This window comes from Capra hircus, chromosome 2 (assembly GCF_001704415.2).
Source record: "Capra hircus breed San Clemente chromosome 2, ASM170441v1, whole genome shotgun sequence".
Classification (NCBI taxonomy): Eukaryota; Metazoa; Chordata; class Mammalia; order Artiodactyla; family Bovidae; genus Capra; species Capra hircus.
The window spans coordinates 14,986,086-15,009,659 of NC_030809.1; the positions used below are offsets into that span (position 1 = coordinate 14,986,086).

The 23,574-nt window shown below is 42.0% G+C and overlaps 1 protein-coding gene across 3 annotated transcripts; it reads right to left on the reverse strand.

The window, feature by feature from the left end:
* RNF19B (ring finger protein 19B) lies at positions 324 to 22,958 on the reverse strand. Of its 3 annotated transcripts, none has more exons than XM_018058077.1 (9): positions 22,202 to 22,958; positions 10,991 to 11,196; positions 9,666 to 9,807; positions 7,855 to 8,017; positions 7,294 to 7,408; positions 5,905 to 6,045; positions 4,757 to 4,964; positions 2,144 to 2,275; positions 324 to 1,175 (listed from the first exon to the last, which is right to left on the reverse strand). In XM_018058077.1, the coding sequence occupies exons 1-9, from the start codon at positions 22,819 to 22,821 to the stop codon at positions 698 to 700; spliced, it is 2,205 nt and encodes a 734-aa protein (XP_017913566.1). In that variant the 5' UTR covers positions 22,822 to 22,958; the 3' UTR covers positions 324 to 697. The 3 variants fall into 3 exon arrangements, with proteins under 3 accessions (XP_017913566.1, XP_017913565.1, XP_017913567.1); XM_018058076.1 differs by having other exon boundaries at positions 9,666 to 9,810; XM_018058078.1 differs by having other exon boundaries at positions 328 to 1,225.

Here is a 23,574-nt window from a genome sequence, read left to right on the forward strand (position 1 = left end):
CTGACTGCACAGTCCAAAACAATCTTGGCTTTGCTTTCTGTCATGCTAGGAGTCATGGGTTTATAGATGAATGGCAACCCACTCCAGTACTCTTGCCTGGAAAATCCCATGGATGGAGGAGCCTGGGAGGCTGCAGTCCGTGGGGTCGCAAAGAGTCAGACACGACTGAGCGACTCCACTTCCTTCTAGTCTGGTTAGAATACCATCTTTCTTCCCTGGGATTAGGAAAGTTCAGATTTATAAACTGTTAAAGATGTAGTGGTCTATTTCAATCAAACACTTGGCTCTGGAGGACTATCCAAGCCAAGGAAAATGAGAGGAGCTGAATTACGACAGAAATTTTTATTTATTAAAATGTGTCCTTCAGTAATATGTTAGCATACATACAATATACACACATACATCTGTACACTCTTTGACACACCTCACGGATTGCCACCATAAGTTTAACCAATAAATTAAAACTAAAAAAGGGTGGGTGGGGGGGGGGCGAAGGAGATGTGGGGATGCGTGGAACTAAGGGCGAAATTTCCATGTTTCATCTGGTAAGAAACTGCAAATTTCTCAGAATTTCCCTGGGGAAAACCTGTGACCAGAGAATCTCTGAAATAAAAGTACAGAAATCCCTGCCCCCCAAAAAGATTCCAAAAGATGCAGTTACAAGTGTGCTTCTCAGAACAGGAGCATTCATTCCACTTCATACTCTGCCTTCTGCATCTTCTGGCCTCAAGATAGTCTTGCCCTCAGGTGGGGCAGAGAGGTTCATATGGGCACTTGGGCTTGGTGCACCGGGGGCTCTGGGTGTTGAGGGGCAGGCTGCGGCTTGGGAGCGAGGGGAGCCACACTCATCTGAGGTGATGTCTGGCACATCATCTGACTGTGTATCAGAGCTCTCAAGGTCACTGCGGATGCTCTCGGGCTGGGCCAGGCTGATGTCCCAAGGCTTGCTGGCCAGGCAGTCTTTCTGTTCACAGCTTTGGTGTTTGCAGGGGGGGTCCTCTTCACCGTGGCCACTGCTGCCGGCACCGCCACCACTGCCACCACTGCCGCCTTCTTCGTTCTCCGCCATCTGTGCATGAACATGGAGTGAGTCCTCTGTGCTGCTGCCACTCACTAGCTGATAGTGACTTGGTTTGGCTTCAATGTCCACTTGGATTTCCATATTGTTGCATTCTCTGTGGAGACAAAATCCACTTTGCTGAATCATGCATGGGTCATGCTACACCTGTTGGTAAAAGCAGTTTGTGGGTTCAGGATTAGAAAGTCCAAAGAAATAGGTAAATAGTAGACTAGAGCTCACTTTTAGAGAAAATAAAATTTAATCTAGTACTCAAATAAGGTGGAGAAGAACAATGAGATCTCCTTGCTGATTTAAAATATGCATGCGAACATCTCTGACAATTTTTTTTAAAATTTTTATTGGAGTATAGCTGACTTACAATGTTGCATTAGTTTCTGCTGTACTGCAAAGTGAATCAGTTATCCCTATACACATAGCCACTCTTTTTAAAGATTCCTTCCCCACATAGGTCATTATGGAATATTGAGAAGAGTTTCCTGTGCTATATATCCTTATTAGTTATTCTGCCAATTTCTTTAAACAACTAAAAATGAGCTTCCAAAATTCAACTAAGGATCAGAACCTCACACTATCTTCCTCAAAATATTAAAGTGAAAGAGTCACAGCTTTTTACTTCTCTGCTACAATGAGAAGAAACCAGAATCTCTCCAGTAGGGAGTGCTGTAATCACACCATACCAGATACACTAGCTTCTCAAAAATAGAGAAATAGGCTACAAGAGCCACATCAAGCAAGGATCAACGTAAGAACAGAAACCACAGAGCCATAAACATCAGTGAATACCCATCTAGCTTGTTAAGTTCCATGTGAATAATTACACTGTTGCAACAGCCAAAAATAAAAAGGAAGAAAAAACCTCTAAAAATCAAGTGCTAACAGAAGAATCAATCAAGAGATGCCCAACACTCCCATACCAAGAATGTGCTCAATGAATCCACAGGGTATACACACCATGTATCCCACTATATGGTACATAGAGCCCTAACGTGAGGCATTGTGCTTCTAAGGCCAAAACTCAACCAAAAAATGCAACTTCTCCTAGGCATCTGACTGTTCACATACCTGTCCTGTGGGTTGTAGGAACTGATTATGGAACCGGCCATAGCACGAGTGCTTGCGTTGTCACTAATTGCACCAAGACTGGCTGTGTCTTTGGGGAAAATTTCCTTTTGGACATCGGCTTGGACTTCTAACCTGTGTAAAGAGGGGACATTTAAGTTAATATGAGACCTGGGTATTTCAAGACAGTCCGCTTCCTGGCACATACCACTTACATTATTCTCTTGCAAATTGAGTTGATTTGATCGTCTCCAAATGCCAAATAGCTCAAAGAGATGCCCACACACTTTCTCTCTTAAAGTTATCTTTTGAAATCGTCCCCTCCTTTCCATCCCCACTGCTACTGCTTAACTTCAGGCTCTCAACAGCTCCCGCGTGGGTAACTGCAATTGTGCTGTCTCCAGTAGCCGTAAGTTCAAGTCAAACAACTTTCAGATCAGTGCCAAAGTGGATAATAACCTAATTACTCTAACAGCCCCTCTCTTGGCTCCCCCTTGCCATTAGGCATTTAAGGTCTACCTGATCTGCCTCCAAGCTGTCTCCAGTTCCACCTCTTACCATAGATCCTAAATCCTAATCACATTGGATTTTTTCCCCTTACACACCTATACACATTTTATACCTCTCTGACTTTGCATATGCTAGTCCCTCTCTTTGAAGTTTTCTTTCTCTATGTGACAAATTCATACTCAGTTCTTAAGAACAAGGAAGCATTATCTCCCTTCCTTCTTCCGTCAAACCACTTTCTGCAAAGTGCTCCACAGCAACTACCTACTTATTAAATCAATTTACACATCTCTTTCACGCTCAGTTGTGAGCTCCAAAAGAGGAGAGGCCACGTCTCTTTTACACTTTACCCTCCATGTCTTGCATGTACTAGGAACTTAAACATTCAGCAATCAAATCACCCCCAGGCTATGAGCTTAAAGGACACATAAGAGTCAACCTCCAACGGCAGCAAACTTTCCCAATGGTGTCTCAGAGGACCCATAGCTTTTCCTATCTTGGCTCCAATATCATTTGGTTGCACATTTAAGTATTTCCTCATAATGGGTTTCACAGTCAAACCCATCTGACTCATTCACTTCCTATAAAAGGCTTTCACAGAACTGGAACAGCTGGCCTGGCTAAGCTGCAGTTTCAGCAAGTCAGTCCCCAATTATGTCTGCTTATTTACAGGGGTGTTGGTTTCAAGAAAGCACAGCAGTGAATTCTCCAGCATGTGGAGGCGGGATCCCCTAACAAGAGAGAACCAGAGTCAGGAGACACCAACAGGTCAGCAGCAGCCTACAGCCGCACATTCAGTCAACCTCCATCCTGCTGTCTGAGTCTCTGCTCTGCTCCTCCAGCCTTAGATGCCCTTCAGGAATGTGCCACAGTCCAGGAAAATGAGGCAGTGCAATGGAAAGTGCACTGAGTCAGAGACCTGGGTCCTAGTCTCAGCTCTGCCATAGATCACTCTCAGAACTGGAAGAGGCCTTTCACAAAGGCCATCTCCTTCAGTGGTTCCTAGAAGTTGGTCTGTGCAATGGCTATGCTAGAATCAGCTGGGGAGAATTTTCAAAACAGAGATTCCTAGGTCCCACTCTGGGAGATTCTAATTTATTAATTCTGGGATAGAGCACTGCAATCTATTTTTAAAAGGCTCCCAAGTGAGTGACACGCATTCAGGTGTGGGATCCAGCCCATCTGCCAACTGTTGCTTGACCTCCTAATAGCCAATTGGCCCTCTGGTCTCACTTCAAATACTTTCAGAGGTACAGAGCTCAATTATCTACTGATATAATCCATTCTTTCTCTGGACTTTATACAGATTTTTCCTACAGTCTCTATAATGAAACAAAATTTGTTTCCCTCTAGCCTCTGCCGAATTATCTTAATCTATCTCCTGGCATGAGGCAGAAGTCTTAATCCTTTTCCACTTCAAGGCCCTGCAGGTAACTGAAGGCAGCGTCTCCTCTACCTCTGTACCTTGTTTTGTATCACCTCTACCCCTCCTCAGGCCTCTCTTCTCCAGGGCATTCAAGTAACTGCTTCTCACGTAACGTCTGCTATGCTCCTCTGAATGTGCTCTGTTTTATCTACCTGGTGAAACAACCAACCAAATCACAACCATTTCAGTCATAAAGACTTACATATTCTGAACACAAGTTTATAGAATTGATTTTTCTTATCAAATGGGAATCAGAACAGGAAGGTTATAAGGATCACAGTACCAATAAGCCAACAAGATACAGCATAAATGCTGTTCAACTAAAAGCCAGTGACAATCCTAATGGAGGGCATAGTCTTGGAAATTCTACAAAAATGCATGCTTCCCCTTTCTAAAAGAGGCAGCCTAACACAGTAGAGGGAGGATCTGAAGTCAAGATTATTCTTTATATGGAGTCACTATGGTACAGTGGGAAGAAACACAGAACTTCTATGTTGTGTCACTCAACCTTTTTAGCCTGTTTTCTAACTGCAAAGGTTAAAAAAAAAAAAACAAACACAAAAACACCATTGATGATTATATTAAAACGAGATGCTACATGAGACACGCCTGGTACAAAGAAATGGCTCAACATGATATGTTACTTCTCATAAGTCCAACTAGTTCTGCCAGAAATCGCTTACCTGCTGTATTTTCCCTTGCCACTAGAAAGAATGCCACCACTCAGTGTGCCCCCCGAGAGGGCTGCAAAGCTGGCTGTTTCGCTGTATGGACCTTGCATAACGCTGAGTCCGTCTGTAGGGCTTCCACTGGTGCTCAGCACGCTAGTTAGGCCTTCGATGCTACTTTCCCCAATGCTGGGATTCTTGAGGGCTCGCCAGGCATCTGCCACTGGGGATGGAACCAAACATCACAACTGAAGATGGCACAATATCAAAACAGGGTCTGGGATCGTCTTGCAATGACTCTTCAGAGGAGAGAATAGTCATGTAGAAAAATACTCATTTATTCACTTAATGAATAGCATCTACATGCAGCCACCATGTATCAGGTATTTTCACATATGTTCACATTTAATTTTCCCAAGAAATAGGGACTAGTAACCCCAATTTTAGATGAGGAAATGAAAGCTTAGAACTAAATGCCTTATCTATGGTCAGTCACACAATACTGCCATGTGATTCTGAGTCCACTATTCTTTCCATTATGCTATAGATGCCACCTAATCAAACATAAATATTTCCAAATACATTTAGGTCATGTGCTGATTCTAGTAGGAAGTTTGAAAAAATCTCTGGGGATCTCTGTGTCTCAGGCTAGTTAATATGGTAAAGTAATATGGTTAATATGGTAAACAACATCAAAGCATAAGTCAGAAGACCTGCTACAGTTCCAGCTCTTCAGAAGTTCTTAAACCCATTTAACAGATGTTGAGACTAAGGCTTAAAGAAGTTCCAATTAATCGGGGATAATAACAGCCCTGGTCCTCTCTCTTCAGAGCTGTTGTAAAAACCAAGTGAAATAATAACTGTGTAAAGTCTTCTGAAAATTATAAAGTATTGTGCAGATATAAGACTTTATTATACTTATATAATTTACTATTACCAGCATACTTAAGAGTTACTTGGAGTACCTGCCACACAGAGGCAAGTACCAGAGGAATTAACCTAATAACTCTGGAACAAAGAAATGAAAAGCTAAAAATACTTTACCTCCTATAAAGCTCATTATCCAAAGTAATCCAATGTCAATCTCTCTGTAAAATGTGCTGAATTTTACTGACTTTTATCTTGTGTCCCATAAATTCAAAGGGAAATGAAAATTCTTTTACCTGTGATTGGACCATCATCTTCATCAAACTCAATTTTCACTCCCTTCCCATTGGCTGTACTAACTCCACAGCCACCTCCTCGACAGAGAGAAATAGGCACAACCCCATAGACATAAGCCAGCATGATAGGGACGCCAATACCTGGGGAAGAGAAGGAAACACGTCAGCAGGCCATCGGGTTGCAGCTGTCCTGAATTCTCCTTCCCATAGCTGAAGACAGACAAACTACTTTATAAAGGGTTGAAGAAAGACAGAATATGACTGTGCTAAAGAAGCAGCCTCGTCTAACAGAATGATGACTGGACGTGGAATCAGAAAGGCCTGGGTTAGCATCCTGGCTTCAATTTACCAGCCATTACAACCTTGGACATGTCTTCCTCAGGCTGCTAACGATCAATGCATGTATAGGGCCCAGCACAGCAAATTTGTATGTTGCTTTCATTTCCCCACTTCCATTCATTGCTGAGATGCTAATCCCAGAACGAATTAATAATCAAACATGAAACAAGTGACTCTGAGGGTTCAGGATCCCCACCCCACCCCTGAGTGTTAATTCTAAAATCTTACTGCTGTGGAAGGCAGAAAGGCTTAGTTGTTAGAGACTCAAGTCAGACTGCCCTGATTCATGTCCCAGCTAACGGGACAACTTACTATACCTTCTGTCACAACTATGCTATTGTGAGGATTAAATGAATTAATATAGGCAAAACCCTCAGACCTGCTCCTGGCAAATGGAGTTATCTTATTATTATTCTAAAACAAACCCTCATGCCTCCCAAAATACTATGAGGCATTAAGTAAATCAAAATTTTGTTTTGTGGGTTTTATAGCAGTGGAGAGGGAAGAGAAAAGGTGAAAAACTAGGCCTTAAAGTAATATCCTTTAATTCAACCTTTTTTTATGTGCCAGATGGAGTTCTAGGTACTAACTTAAGAATAAAAGATCTCAAACTCTGATACTTTAGTGTGGCTGATAATAATAATGAAAAGTGAAGTGTTATTTGCTCAGTCATGTCTGACTCTTTGAGACCCCTTGGACGGTAGCCTTCTAGGCCCCTCTATCCATGGAATTCTCCAGGCAAACATACTGGAGTGGGTTGCCATTCTCTTCTCCAGGAGATCTTCCCGATGCGAGGATCAAACCCAGGTCTCTCACATTGTGGGCAGGTTCTGTACCATCTGAGCCACCAAGGAAGCTTGATAATAACAACAATAACAGGGCCTACAAGAGTTAACTCCCAAGGTGGGTCTGACATAAAAATGTAGGAGCCTCCAGAGGTGAAACATCTGGCCAGCTGGCTAAACTGTGAAGCCAGAAAGCTGATGGGAGTAGGTGGGGTGGGGTGAGGTCAGGTGGGGGAGGGAGTGGTAGTCTTGGCTAGCTTCTTACCAACGCTAACCGCAGCAATGACAGGGGATGCAATGACCGACAAAGTCACTCCTCCTGTGATCGCCAAATTCCTCTTATGTTTGGAGGTTTTCCTTCCCTCATACCTGCTATGAATCTAAGAAGAAAGAAAATACCGGTCAGCGAGTTAGGACATCAATCTTTTCGCTGGGGAGAAAAAGGATAAGTAAATATTCCCTTATAAGTTATCTATATTAAAACATAGTCCCTCATCTCAAAGAGACATCTTTCTCACATTTTAATCTAACTCAGACCAGGAAGGTATAAACTAATATGAAAAAGTTAATACAAGAAGAGACAACGTAGGGGAGTGAAGTAAGCATTTCACCTTTAAGTCACTGAGACAAACCAGGCCCAGGATGTTAATAAGAACTTTTAGATCTCTTAGGGGTTTATGAAAATCCATTTAGGAAATTAATGTTATTATTACTCAAGAACCAGTTTGGCTTTTAGGCAGCTCTGAAATATAAGCTCCTCCCCATTTCCTTCAAAACTCTACCAACAGACCTGAAGATGGAACAGGGACAGAACACAACATCTTACCTTCCTACCAACATAAACAGGAATGCCGATGACCATGGCAGGAATGGCAATGCCAGCAATGAGGGAAATCCCCACTGGAGCACCAATCAACGTGCCCAGCTGCCAAAGAATTTTCTTCTTACGGCTCCACGGCTTCTTGCCCCAGAAGGTACAGCCAGAGGGGCTGCAGAGAAAATATGCCAAAGTTAATGTCAATATTACAAATGCTGTGATTGTTACCAGAGAGTTTGATAAGAGCAAGAGCCTTCTTTTCTATAAGAGTGATTAACAGTTATAGGAGGTTATAAGAAATGAATATATTGCATGAGGAGAAACTATTAAGAGTTCTGGCTCTTTAATTTTTTTGTAAACTAAACTTGAAACCTCTTTTCCATTCTTTTCTGCTGAACTCTATCCTCTCTAACCCACCAAAATGAACCTACTTCTTTGTGTGATACTACACAGGAACCTGTATAGTCTATACACTTGACATCCCATCCAAACATTTTGTATTCTGCAGTGAAGGAACTCTCTATATATGCCAAGAAAACTATGCAAATCAAAGATACTGCAAATCATTTTCCTAGGATAGGATTTAAAAATATTTCATCACACCCTTTACAACAGTTTCATAGTCTGAGTTTGCCCACTTTTACATTTAGTTGCTCTGAGTCCAGCCATTTTTGTTTACTCCCTGTGTGCTGTCTTTTCTACTAGACAGGGTAAGCAATTTTGAAAGTTAGGGGTCATATCTCATGTACTCCTAGGTCCGTAATAACTGGTATACTGTAAGTACTCAAATGTTTGCTAAATTGGAAATGAAAGTGTTTCATCCACACAATGAATGTTAAATTTGTAAATATTACCTCCTTCAGGACAATATTTCAATGACTACTACATCCAAGGAATTGTAAAAAGGTTAACATCGGCCTTAAGATTCATAATATAGCTTAACAAACTTAGACATGTAAACGAAGTAAAAGTCATAATGTTTATAAAGGAACATGCAAAGAATGTCAGTAAAGAAGAATGAGGCAGAAAAAGCTGGGGGAAGGCATCACAGATGGAATGGCATTTAAAGTGGCTCTTGAAGACTGGATAAGAACTGAACAAGTTGAGATAAAATGAGGTTGCTGGGAGGTGAGGTGATTAGAAGGCATTCCAGGCAAAGCAAAGAACATGAACGGTCAGGGAGCTAACAGCACAGAAGAGACACAGATAATCTGGGATATAGTATTTATGAAAGCAAAATGGAAAAAGGCAGAAAGTATACTGGGGCCAGACTGTAAAAAAAAACCTTAAAAGCCATCCTAAGGAAGTTGAACTCTATCTGGAAGGTAAGGGAATACAGTCACTGGAAGTTGCTGAGCTGGAGAAAAACATGATTGGAAGGGTGTTTCAGAGGAAGTTTTTATAGCTTCCTTATGCTGTAATGAGAGGACAGATGATGTCTCTTTGACATCCTTTTCCCTCAGTCAGTAAGAGACGAAGACTACAAATAAAAACAATGGACCAACTGCTTTTATGGTCTTGTTCTCTTACTAATGTCAGAGGGAAGGGTGAGATGAACTGGGAGAGCAGGACTGACATATATACACCACTGTGTGTGACACAGATACTAATGAGAAGCGGCAGGATAGCACAGGGAGCTCAGTTTGGTGCCCTATGACGACCTAGAGGGCTGGGATGGCGGAGGCAGAAGGGACGTTCTAGAGGGAGGGGATGTAAGTGTACATTTTAGCTGACTTATTTACTTCATTGCACAGCAGAGACTAAAACAACACTGTAAAGCAAATATACTCCAAAAAAAAAAGGACACTTTCTCATCTCACCTGAGGTAATGCAAGTCTGAGATCTCTTTCATACAAAGCCAACAGAATTCACAGCCACACACCGCGCAGGTCATATGATTACAGCTTCCATCATTCATCTTGATAATGTAAGCACTGCATCGTGGGCATGGCTTAATGTCGTCTGCTGAGGGGAGGGAGAAAGAATGTGTAGAAAAATACCCTTACTTAAACCTAGTTTGGTTTTATTATTCCCAGGAGTATGCATAAGAAATGAGACAGTCAAGAATTCCTGACTGAGGACTCCAGATTGCGCAACCCACTTTGCTGGAAGGCTGGCTACGTCTAGACCTCAGGAAATTTCATAAAACGGATCCTGTCTCATATTGAGCTGCCTATCCCCCAAACTGGCATCGTCAACAGCACGTGAGCCATACTCTGAGCAAAGAGACTTCCCTAGAGAGAAAGATGGTTCCAAGAAAAATGGAATTTCAGCAGTCAATAGGCTGGCAGAATGAAAAGCACAGTTCCACAGGAAGAACAGTCTATAGCCTGCATTTGGCTTGAAGTCTTGAAAAATCTTAGTTCAGGAAACTCCTTTCACAGGTTCAACAAGTATTACTGTGGTTTGTTGTTAATACAATCCACAGCCTCTTGCCATGATACTTTAAAATTCAAAACCTAAAAACAACTATGTGTGCTAAGTAGCATACACCTGGTAATTTTCACAGCAAGCTAGGAACTAACCTATTAAAAACAAAAAGGAGATTAGGTTGTGCCAGGAAAAAGTGAATGGTAAATCTTTCCTTCCAGCTTCTCTCAAATGACAACAGTGAAATAAAGCACATTTATAAAAGGTAGTAAGCCCACTGACATTTTAAAATAGGTTTCCTTTGACATGTCAAGGTTGAAACTGAATGTGTGATATTCCTTCTTTTAAGGTTAATCATTAATCCATACCAACATCGCTTGCTTTCCTCAAATCTGTACCCTACTTCCAAAAACAGTGATGTACTTAAAGCTAGTAGGAAAACAGTATAGGTTTAATACTAAATGTCTTTCTGCTCACGATGAAAGGACTGAAAAAGCCCCTAGCAAAAGTACCTAACTGCTCTCCAATCTGAGACATATTACTAAGAAGGTAGAAACTACAGAATTCAGTTTTACTTTATTCCAATTCACCTGGGTTGGACAGCCTATAAATGGCTAGAGAGAGAAGCTACATATTAAATATACTATTGAGAGTATTACCAAATAGTTTCTGCTTTCTAATCCTTGAGTCATACATTAAGGTAATCTCTCCCAACTTTGGGCTCACATTATGAAATATCAAATAAAGAGACAAATGAGACTACGCCAACTTATACCTGGTCCAGATTCTTGTCCATAACTAAGACCTGAAGTGTGCTTGGTGCGGACTCGCAACGTCTGTGCCCTCTGCTGACGGGCCATATCGCATGTCTGATTTGGATGCCATATTTGCTTGCAGTGGTAACAGAACTCAGTCTGGCAGCCTTCCCTCTCACAGGTCAGCTTTGGGCAGCTGGCACAGCCATAAGCAATAACTGCATACCTGGGTAAGGAAATAGGACAAGATATAAATAAGCTAAGACATTATGCATTGGTTCCAGTGGGGTAACACTGTTTGGTGTCCCCCACCAGTTCATATGGTATAGAGGAAAGAACACACATATGTGTAACATGCACGCATATTCTGTGTGAGAAAGTTCCAACCAGAATTTGAACCCATGTCCCCTGCAGTGGAAGCACAGAGTCTTAACCATTGGACTTTCAGCCTGAATTCCTAGCATGTATTCAGTCATAGTTTAAGCTGCTTTGGGAACAGTTTGTCATAGCAAGTTTCATAAATAAGGGTATAAAACTATTTCCTTTTGATAGTTTGCTATATTTAGAGAAATCAGGATTTGTTTAAAGGACAGAACATTTGTATAATAAAGAACAACAGAAAAAACTAAAGCAAGTATACTTTTTAAAAAACTGTGATATAGTTCATGTACAATATTATATGTTTCAGGTGTACAACAATGATTCACAACTTTTAAGCCATATTCCATTTATAGTTATAAAATTTTGGCTATATTCCCTGTGTTGTACTATGTATCCTTGTAACATTTTTATATACAGTAGTTTCTACCTCTTAATGCCCTACCCCTATCTTCTCTGTCCCATAACCCTCCCCCCTCCCCGACAGGTAACCGCTAGTTTGTTCTCTATATCTGTGTGTCTGTTTTTTTAGTAGTCACTAGTTTTTTAGATTGCACATATAAGTAATATCATCTATATTTTTCTTTCTCTGGCTTATTTCATTTAGCATAATATCTTCTGGGTCCATCCATGTTGTTGAAAATGACAAAATTTAATTTTTTTATGGCTGAGTAGCATTCTAATGTATACGTACACCATATTTTTAAAATCATTCATCTGTTGATGGACACTTACGTTGTTTCCATATCTTGAAAGTGAAAGTGAAAGTCGCTCATTTGTGTCTGACTCTTTGTGACCCCATGGACTATACAGTTCACAGAATTATCCAGGCCAGAATACCAGAGTGGGTAGCCTTTCCCTTCTCCAGGGATCTTCCTAACCCAGGGGTTGAATCCAGGTCTCCTGCATTGCAGGCAAATTCTTTACCAGCTGAGCCACAAGGGAAACCCAAGAATACTAGAGTGGGTAGCCCATCCCTTCTCCAGCGGATCTTTCCAACCCAGGAATTGAACTGGGGTCTCCTGCATTGCAGGCAGATTCTTTACCAACTGGGCTATCAGGGAAGTCTTATATCTTGGCAACTGCATATCTTGGCAACTTTCATATTTTGGCAACAGCAAATAATGCTGTTATAAATGCTGCTATTAAGGTGCATGTATCTTTTTCAATTAGTGTTGGGTATTTTTTTGTTTTTGTTTTTCAGATAAATACCCAGGAATGGAATTACTGGATTCCAGGGGCTTTGCAGGTGGCACTAGTGGCAAAGAACCTGCCTGCCAATGCAGGAAACAAGAGACACAGGCTCCATCCCTGGATCGGGACGATCCCCTGGAGGAGGGCATGACAACCCACTCCAGTATTCTTGCCTGGAGAATCCCATAGACAGAGGAGTCTGGTGGGCTACAGTACATAGGGTCACACAGAGTTGAACATGACTGAACCAATTTAGTATGCACGCACACATGGTAATTCTATTTTTAATTTTTGGAGAAATCTCCATACTGTTTTTCATAATGGCGACACCAATTTACATTGCCACCAATGGTATATGAGGGTTCCCTTTTCTCTGCATCTTTGCCAGCATTTGTTATTTGTGGCCATGCTGATGATAGCCATTCTGATAGGTGTGAGATAACATCTCACTGATTTTAATTTGCATTTCTCTGATGATTAATGAATGCTGCTAAGCATCTCTTCATGTGACTTGATCATTTGTATGTCTTCTTTGGAAAAATGTCTATTCAAGTCTGCCCATTTTTCAACTGGACTGTTTGTTTTTGTTTTTTTGATGTTGATTTGTATGAGCCGCTTATATATTTTGGATATTAACTCCTTATCACTCATATCATTAGAAAATATTTTCTCTCATTCAGTAGGTTGTCTTTTTGTTTTGTCAATGGTTTCCTTTGTGGTACAGAAGCTTTTAAGTTTAATTAGGTCCCTTATCTCTTTTGGCTGTGCTGAGTCTTTGTTGCTGTGCACAAGCTTTCTCTAGTTGCGGTGAGTAGAGGCTCCTCTTCACGGTGGTTCAGGGGCTTCTCATTGTGGTGGCTTCTTTTACTGCAGAGTACACTCTCCAGGGCATGGGCTTCAGGAGTTGTGGTATGTGGGCTCAATAGTTGCAGCTCACAGGCTCAAGAGCTTGGGCTGAGTAGTTGTAGCAAGTGGGCTTAGTTGCTCCTGGGCATGTGGAATTTTCCGGAACCAGGAATCAAACCCATGTCCCCCGCATTGGCAGCTAGATTCTTATCCACTGTACCACCAGGGAAGTCCAAGGATCATTAATTTTTGCTATTGCCTCTGCTTTAGGAGATAGATCAAAAAAAATATTGCTACAATTTATGTCAAACAGTGTTCTACCTATATTTTCTTCTGGGAGTTTTATGATTTCAATATTTTTTCAGGTTTCACAGTGAAGTTGACCTCATGACAGACTGAGAGACAATTGAAAGCTCATTTTATCTTTCCATAATTTTTTCCAACTTGAATGTACACCTTGAAATATCTTCCTTCTTGACAGGTTCCGGAATCCAAGAATACCACTCATCAGTCTTATTAATCAACATGGAATATGGCAATTATTTCCTCCTAATCCCTTCTGATACATATTCTTAGTTATGAAACACAATTCAGAATCTATCAGCACCAACCAGCATTAACTAAGTTTCTTACAATTCATGTTTATTTACCAAGAATTATTTTCCTACAAATAATCCAATGTATTTATAACTATTAGCCTTTCTAACTCTAAAAATCTCAACTAAATGCACAGGCTACCCTAGTAAGTGGATGCATTTAAAATAAGAATTTTTTTAAAAAGTAATTTAAACAAACAAAGAAGGGAAGACAGCAGTAGTGAAAGTTCAAACAATTTTTAAACAAGTCAATGATTGCAGGCTTGGTGTTGTCATTCCCTATTCCATGCTCTCCTCCAATAGCCAAAGACCTCAAACAACTTAAAAGAATAACAGCATTTTCTTAGATCTATTTTATAGTTTGCTTATTTGATTGTACACTAGATATTTATGACAGCAACTTAAGTTCCAGGCTTATCATAGATTCTGCAAGTTGATTTGAGAATGACACTGAAAATATCAATGATAAGGTTTCATCTATGTTATATAATACAGGCTGTATTAAAATGCTTTTCAGAAAGAGCAAAGTGAATTCAATGTATAAATGCAAATGATTCATATCCTGTAGGAGTTCTGAGCAAATTTATCCCACCTAGCTGCAAAATAACTACTAAAGATAAACAACATTTTTCCTGAAGAAAGTGATTTGCTTGCTATTTTGTGTTAAATAAGAAAGGTACTAGGTGATCTCAGAAAAAAGTATTAAGTCAACTTCAGACAAGACAATACAAATTAAACAGACTGCCAGTCAGGAAGCCTTTGAACATTTCATGATACATTTCTACCTCACATAGTGGGAGTAATATTTATTAACAGATTTTTCTCTCTCTTTTTTTTTAATAAAGAACATTTGATAGGACTGACAATATCAATTTTGGGTGTGGAATTTTGAAGGAAGTAAAATAACCTCAAATACTAATGAACCTACAGCAACCGATTATTGTGACACAGAATTACTCAGGGCACGAGACCTGGCATTCCGGTTTTGGGGTGCCTGGTCTAGGCTCTTTGCCCCTGACTCATACTGCATGACACTGAGCTAATTAAAATCTCCAAACTTTAGATTCTATCCCTAAAATGGAAGCATAGGTGCTTGCCGCTTTCAAGTGTAACCAAACATGTTTTAAAATTGCATTTGAGATCTTGCCCTGAAAGTTATGGTATAAATACACAGCACATGTTGTCATACTTCCTGGCCTTTGCATATTCTATTCCTTTCTGCCTTGAAATGCCCTTTGCTTACTTCTTGCCCTGGCAAATACTAATCAGTTTAAGAACCAGCTCAAATGTCATCCTTTCTATGAAATCCACTTAACCTTTCCAGGCAGTTGGTTGCCCACTTCCTGTCTGTGCATAATTACTTCACAATACTTAACAGTACTTCACAATACTTACACAGTAAATATCTGTTTATATGTATGCTTCTCCCAGCCAGACTAGGCAAGGAAAAATACCAACCATTTTTTAATCTCCAGGGTCTAGCACACTGATTCATGCTTAAAACACCTGTTTTGAAGGAATGATATAGAGACCCTCTCCTCTTTGGGTTTTTTATTTTACCCAGGTCATCTAGCTCTTCTCTTGGGCCATTACATTTCCCTAAAGCAATCTTTTAAACTTATCTATGTATCTATTGGTTTTCTATATGCCAATTACTATAACGTAATCATAAAATTCTGTATAAGCCCTTTTGAGGAGTAAATTCCTAAATTCTGAATAGGGCAATCTCCTACCCTAGGTAGTCCAAAAAAGAAAAGAGAGAGAAAAAAAAAAAAAACTATTTTGTTCTTTCTCTTCTCTGGCCTACACTGGAATCTCTCTCCTACTCTGCTTTCTTAGCTTAACAGAGCATTCAGGTTTGCTAATTAGAAGCTAAAAGTAAGGTCTAGGAAATTACATGATGCTAAGAAAACAGAAGCATCCTTTCTCCCTCTTAAGTTCATACAACTTATTAATTTTGTCAATTTGCTATCTTCAGAAACATTATAATGTGACAGGCTAGAACACAACAATACCTTACTCTGGCCTAGGGGGTGGAAATCCCATTAGTATAAATTTGATTAAGTGCCAACAAATCCTGGTAGTTAAAGAAATGTGTTCCTATATTATGTCTATACTTCACTGTTCCAGGCCAAGTAACTTCATTTACAAACAGACTCTGAACATATGTAAGTGTGCATGACACAGGCCAAGTGAGCCATACTATCACTCTCTTCCTTTTTACTGCCCTAGTTCAAAACCATATCATCTCTTGAACAGGCAACTGCAAGACTATCTGGTCTGCTTATTCCCTACTCCAATCCAAATTCCAGTACCAAAAGTTTATCTATCATGATGTTACTCTTTTGCTTAAAATCTTTCAAAAAAAAAAAAAAAAGAAAGAAAAAAGTCCTTCAAATCTATACTTCTTTGCATGGCACACTTAGACCTACCAATTTGAATCCAGTCTACCTTTACAGATCAATCTCAAGTCACTTCCCAGATCATGCTCCCCATACTGTACATCCAGAGGCAAACCAAACTAGACTGCAGACTTAGTCTTGAATTTACATACCTCCAAGCATTTGCTTATAACATTCTGGTTTAAGACACCTAATTTTCTCTACCCTCATCTTTGTTTGAAGTGAAGTCGCTCAGCTGTGTCCGACTTTTTGCGACCCCTTGGATTGTAGCCTACCAGGGTCTCCCATCCATGGGATTCTCCAGGCAAGAGTACTGGAGTGGGTTGCCATTTCCTTCTCCAGGGGATCTTCCTGACCCAGGGATCGAACCCGGGTCTCCCACATTGTAGACAGATACTTTTACTGTCTGAGCCACCATAAATTTCTACTCATATTCTTCAAGCCCTGATTAGGTATCACCTCCTCCGTGAAGCCTTTAGTGACACAATCATGCAAAACCTTTCATCTGTCTTCTAAGAACACCTGTATTTTCTTCAGTATCTATTACACTGCATTTATAACTATCTATCTGTCTCCTCCACCAGGCCAAACACCCTGTCAAGAGGACCATGTCTAAGCCCTTTTGGCAATACTCAGAACTCACCTAAGGTTCAACACCATATGATTCTGAAAAGGACCACTGATTACCTGTCTGCCCTCTTCTTGCCCACCCTCCTCTAATCTGTTTCTCTTCTCAAAACTGTGGTGTTTGTATTCTTTACCTCCCTTATCAAAAATTTAACTACTCATCCCATTCTTCTGGGACCTAATTGAAAGACTTTGTTCAGAGTTGTAGAAAAAGTTGGAACACAGATATCTTAGTCTAGAGGAGCTCTTAATTTACTCAGAGCACAAGATTTAGTGTTAAATAAGGACACTAACAGAAGACACTAACAGGCCAGAATAACTGTTAAAGGAGCTTAGAAAACTACAAACAATGAAAGTGTCAGGTCTGCTTTAAAGATGTCATCAAAAAACAAACAAAAACAAACATGTTTCCTGGTGATTTAAGTTTAGGGACATTATATTAGATTGAAGATTTACCCTGTGTATTAGCATTAACAAGATTTACAGTGTATATTAGAATTGTTTAAAGGGTCTAAGGAGCTCAGAAATAAGAGTTGCTTTATTTTGTTCAATCCAACATTTCCCAAGCTTATTCAATGCCAACACATTTTTCTTTTCAATAATGCCTATACCTTGAGAAATACTGATATAAGTGAAAAATAGAAAATAAGATCAAAAGATGGTTGGAAACCATAAAGGCTCTTATATCATAAGGATAGATCATATAAATAATATGTTCTTAAAGACATAAGAAGTCATCTTATAGGTCAGGTATGAGCAGTTTTAAGCAGGGGACTGATATAAAATGTTCTATTTTAGAATGAATACTTTGGCAAATATGAGAAAGATACATTGGGCTGGAAGACAATCTAAATGGTGGAGGGCGGAGTTGTAGGAGATACAGAGGTGCGAAAATGGAGATACAGAGTTAAATTAAGAGAAAAGATTCAGAAAAGCTTCAGAAAGGATAAATCCTCCCTCACTGACTGAGAAATCTGCCTTGCTCAGGGAGCTTATTCTTCTCTCCTAAATGTATTAGGGACAAACAGAAGCTTCCTGTTTTTAGGATAATTCAGTCCAGTTGTCTAGGAAGGCCAATAGACAATACTACCTTCTGGGAACAGGTATGGAGGGGGACTCCGCAGGAGACAAAGGCAGCAATGAGAGGCTGAAGTGGTGGACTGCACAAAGAATTTAGGTCAAGACAGTCTTATCTCCTATTCATCTGTACAGAAGATCTGCCTGCTGTATGCCAGGAAATATTCTGTTGTCTCCTTTGCCAAACCCTCAAGTCTTCTAGGACAAACCTAGACAGTGTATAGTCAAAAAAGGTCCATATAGTCAAAGCTGTGGTTTTTCTAGTAGTCATGTTTGGATGTGAGAGCTGGACCATAAAGAAACCCGACTTGATGCTTTCCAACTGTGGTGCTGGAGAAGACTCTTGAGAGTCCCTCGGACAGTAAGAGGATCAAACCAATCAATCCCGAAGGAAATCAACCCTGAATATTCATTGGAAGGACTGGTGCTGAAGCTGAAGCTCCAATATTTTGGTCACCTGATGCAGAGTTGACTGAATGGAGAAGACTCTGATGCTGGGAAAGACTGAGAGCAAGAGAAAAAGGCAGGTGACAGAGGATGAGAAGGTTGGATAGCATCACTGACTCCATGGACTTGAGTCTGAGCAAACTCAGGGAGCTAGTGAAGGACAGGGAAGCCTGGTGTGGTGCAGTTCATGGAGTCACAAAGAGCTGGACATGACTTAGTGACTGAACAACAACAATCTAGAGCTTCTGAAAGGGTTTAAAGACAGGGCACTTGAGAGGAAAACATTATATGTTTACATGATTTGGAGGTTTCTGAAAAGACCCTTGTGCTTAAGTAGAGGCTCTAAAGGGAAGCAGATATTCATCAACGGTGAGACACTGGGTCCCACACTTAAACTTCTCTGAACTGCCTTCTCCTTTATCAAATGAGTTTACCACCATCTACCTGCATGAAAATAAAGTGAAATTATTTGAATGAAGTTACAGTCTGAAGATTATAAAGGACTATAAAAATGTCAGTTATCTGTATTCTGAATGAATTTTTATCTCATTTGAAAGCATGTTTTAAAGGTTATATTTGGTGGGAACTGCCTGGTGGTCCAGTGGTTAAGACTCAGCAGCTTTCACTGCCATGGCCTAGGGTTCGATCCCTGGTCTGGGAACTAAGATCCCACAAACTGTGCATGCACAGCAGAAAAAAAGAAAAGAAAGACCACATTTGGTAATATTGTACTTAATAATATTAATGTGAAAGTTTTCCCACAGAAATTGGTTTCCTTATTTATGAATATAATAAAATTGTATTCAAGTATAGAAAAAGAAAAATTCAAGACTCTTTTCTATGTTCCAAAAATATTCGTAAACAAATAATCTTTTAACATATAGTGCTTTTATCATGAGTAATCACAGTGAAACTAGTGATCACAACTCTGTAAGATCACTCATATTCTCCCCTCACCCCACCAAATAGACACACACACACACACACACACACACACAGAGTCAAGAACTTGATAAATTTGGCTGACAGGAACTTGATCTGTGGTCAGTAAGATGATCAGCTATGAGAAGAAACAACTGGGGTCTTAGGCTTCTTCTAGTTCTCATCCATGGCTTTTACCTGACCCAAAAGAACAACAGTTTGATTAAAACAAAACAACTATTTTTCTCATGACATTAGCAAGAGATGGCAAAACCACTGGCCACATCTCCACCTATTTGAGAAGTGACAGAAATACAAAGTTACTCCCTGTTTATCTAATATCTTCATCTGAATTCTCAAAACACTCTGAAAATATCAATTAGGCCTCTCAAGTAAGGAAAAGATTAGGCCTATTTCAGATAAGAAAAATAAAAGTAGGTAAGAGGCGGTTAACAAGAAGAATCAGAAAAGAAACCAGATTCTAGCCTTTTTGGCTCTCTCAATGTTGTAGGCCACACTTGATGAAATGACCCAAACAGCAGCATCCCCAATAATGCAGATAAGCTTGTGCTTTCTAAAGCTTTGAGAGAAAAGAATACTAGCCTTGGTTGGAATTAACACCAGTGTTCCAAGCCTGGTTCCACCACCCACTAGTTGTATGACCCTAAATAAGTCACTCAATTCATTTAAACTTCAGTTTCCTTATCTGTAAAACTAGATCAAATGTATCTTACAATGTTGCAAGGATCAAATTAAATTATGTATGCCTGACACATGGATACTCAGATGCTAGTTTGCTTGCTCTCCCTACACTTCACCTTCTTTAATTCCCAGATTTAAAAGTTATATTAAAATTGTTATAATTTTTTAACTAATTAAAAAAAACTCTGGGTGATAATATGATAGTAATTCAATACTTGATTAATATAAAAATGGCATAATACTTTAATAACTTCCCAGTCAGGAATGGTGCAGAGTTATCATCAAGATTGTAAGTTAATTCCTGTCCATTTTAATTGATGTGAGCAAAGACAGAGATTGACACAGAGAAATAAACAAAAAGAGAACTTTCCCAGAAATAAAATGTCAGTGATGCCACATTTCTCAGTTAAAACTCAAGGAAATTCACATCTCAAAGAGGAGATAATATACTATTCCAAAATGAACCAAACAGTGTTCTCTTAGGTAAATATTCCTTTAGTTCAGAAAATAGATCAATACTGTCTGTAAAACTTCAATACCACATAAATTAACCTCTTAAGGCTAGGAAGACTACCAGATCTCCAGATAAAAGCCAACTTTTCCAAGGGCCTACAAGGTTTTTTTCTGATACTTATTATTAATAACTGAAAGTGAAAGTGACCTACCATAGACAAACACCTCAACCTTTGACCACAACATTTCAAAGTAATTTAGAAACCTCATCTCAGTGAGCTTAAATAACACATACATTCTAAACAAGTTTGGCAGAATAGAAAAATAATAAGAAATTAACTCATCTTACCCTCCTAGACACTCTATGACAGCTTCTTTTGAATCAGACAAATAGCAGCATCATGGAAATCATAAAAGAGCCTTGATATATAGGTTATGATTAAAAGCCCTTAGTTCTTTTGAAAGAAAAGAACATACAGCTTTTTACTAGGAGTCCCTAGCCTCTTTTTGTCCTCAAAACATGACACACAAGAATAAAATGATCCGGCCAAGGTCACAGAGCAGGTAATGGCACACTCTGATGTCCCTCTTTCCTGCATGCAATCATTTATGGGATGCTATTATTAACTTATTATTACTGACAGTAACACACAATCAGATTTTAAAAACTAAAGGTTGGGGGCTGGAGGCGCCGGGGGTGGGGTGGGGGGCTTTCCACTGAATTCTCTAGATGGCAAAATCTGGTGGTATTAAGTCTCTGCATTTACACAGTGCAACATCAAGAACTCAAGATTGGAGGAGCTGGGAACCACATTTTCTCTTAATCATATCAACCTCTGGGCATCCTTCTCAGTGCCCCCATTGCCTCTCTGGACAAAGAAAGGGTCTGTCCACTCTACACCCTGCCCAACGCAGCAGTGTAAGGACCACAGGGGTGGCCACACGATAGCCGGGCACAGAAGACACACCACAACGCCCAGGTTGCCCCCCGAGCGCTGCCAGTGAGCTCTCCTTTCCCGCTAGAGCCATTTCAGTCACCTGCATCCCAACTTTCAGCAGTGGTGGTCTCAGCAAAAGTACACCTTCTCCTGCAACGCTGCGAAGTTTGCCCCTAGTCAACTGGACACACCCCTCCAAAGCGCTGCCCTTTCAGAATGATGTCTTATTCCGTCCTTTGCCAGATATCAGCTCCCCATCCTCATTCAGAGATACCCCCTTCCTCTGGAGAGGGGCGTTCGCCGGACCAAAAACAGCCCCTCGCTGCCTCCTGACTTGATGGACAGCTCCCTTCTTACCCAGTGCTCGGCACCTCAAGTCCTCAGGCAGGGGTTGGGCACTGGGTGCGTTCACCTCAAGGGGCTGGGCTTGCCGATGGTTACCGCTTACCAGCCCGCCGTAACTGCCGCCTGGCCTCCCTTCCACTGGTCATCCCTCACCTCTCCCTCCACGCTGGGACATGGACACACACACACACACACACGGTGCGTGGAGGACCGCCCCTCGCGGCCGGCCACACGCAGGGTCCAGCCTTCGGCCCCAGGTCCCCTCCACCGCGGCCACCGCCCCAGGGCCACGCCCCCGCGCTCACCCGCAGTCCGGGGCTGGGCACCAGCGGCAGTCGGGGTCCGAGGCCAGGTAGCGGCGCAGCATGAACTCCTCGTACTTGTGCATGAGCGGCGGGTCGGCGAGCAGCAGGCGGATGTCGTGCGGGTTGAGCCGCTCGCTGCACTCGGGGCAGCTGATGGGGACCCGGCTCTCGCTGATCTCCAGGCGCAGGTAGTGGCGGAGGCAGTCCCGGCACGAGCGGTGCGGACAGCTGAGGAGGCGCGGGGCCCGCTCCGGCGGCAGCCGCACCAGGCACAGCGGGCACTCCACCTCCTCCGGGCCCGAGCCACCGCCCTCCGCCGCCTCCTCATCGTTTAACCCGGGCCCCACTGTCGCCGCGGCCTCCGCCTCGGCCTCGGCGGCCGGCTCGGCGGGCAGCGCCTCGGGCGGCGAGGCTTGGGCCGGGGCGGGCGGCGGCGGCGCGGCCGGGGGCGGTGGCTCGGCCTGCGGCTTGGCTCGGGCGCGGCGGCCGCGGGCCGAAGAGGAGAAGACGCTGTGGAAGGTGAGGCGCCGGCGCCGGCCGCCGCTGCGGCACTTGGGGTCGGGCGCAGCCGCGTGTAGAGATGTAGAGCGCGGCGATTCGGAGTCTTTCTCGGAGCCCATGGTCCCCAGAGGCCGAGGGGCGAGGGGCGCCCAGCGCCACCACAGCTCCCGCCTCAGCGCCCCCTCAGCCGGCGCCCGGGCCGCCGCCGCCTCAGCCTCCCTCCCAGAGATAGAAACCAAGCAGTAGCGACGAAGTGGTTATAAAGCCTCCGCCCCGCGCGCCGATGCCCACTGCGCAGGCGCTTCGCGGAGACACCTCACAACCCGCACCGCCCATGCCGGAGGGTGGGGGGGCGCTGGGCGGGGCCGAGCGGGGTGGGGCGCGCTGGGCGTGCTGGGGCGGAGCCCCGCCTCCTCGGAGGGCAGGTGATTCCAGGGCCGCCATCTTGAGAAGAAGGTAACTCAACTAGTTTACTTGGCCTCTTCCGTCAATATCATCGCCCCTAGCCACATCGAACCTGCGGCGGAGTTTTCGGTTTGCCTTTCCTCGAGGTTGGGCCGATTGCTGCTTCCAGCAAATGATATTTTAGTTACTCCATCTGTAAAAAGCCGATGAGGGTAAATCAGATAGTGATTCCCAACTGGTCTACGTTCCAACACATCTTTTGTTGTTTTTTTTATTAACCAGTAATTAATAAAGAATATATTCATTGAGCTTCTATTAAATGGAGGCAGGTGAAACAGACAGGGTCTCCCTATCTGGGAGAGGTTTACAAAATAAAATCCAAATCCCTCAATCTAGCATTCAGTACTTTCTGTGACCTACTAAACTATTCCTAGGTCCACCGCCCATTCTAACCTTCTGGTAGTTTG

Coding starts and splice junctions, on each gene's coding strand:
- RNF19B (XM_018058076.1), bottom strand. CDS start 22,821: ATGGGCTCCGAGAAAGACTCCGAATCGCCGCGCTCTACATCTCTACAC. Junction 6,046..7,293: donor CATTGCTGCGGTTAGCGTTG/GTAAGAAGCTAG, acceptor TCTCTTCCCCAG/GTATTGGCGTCCCTATCATG. Junction 2,276..4,756: donor GGCAAGGGAAAATACAGCAG/GTAAGCGATTTC, acceptor CTCTTTACACAG/GTTAGAAGTCCAAGCCGATG.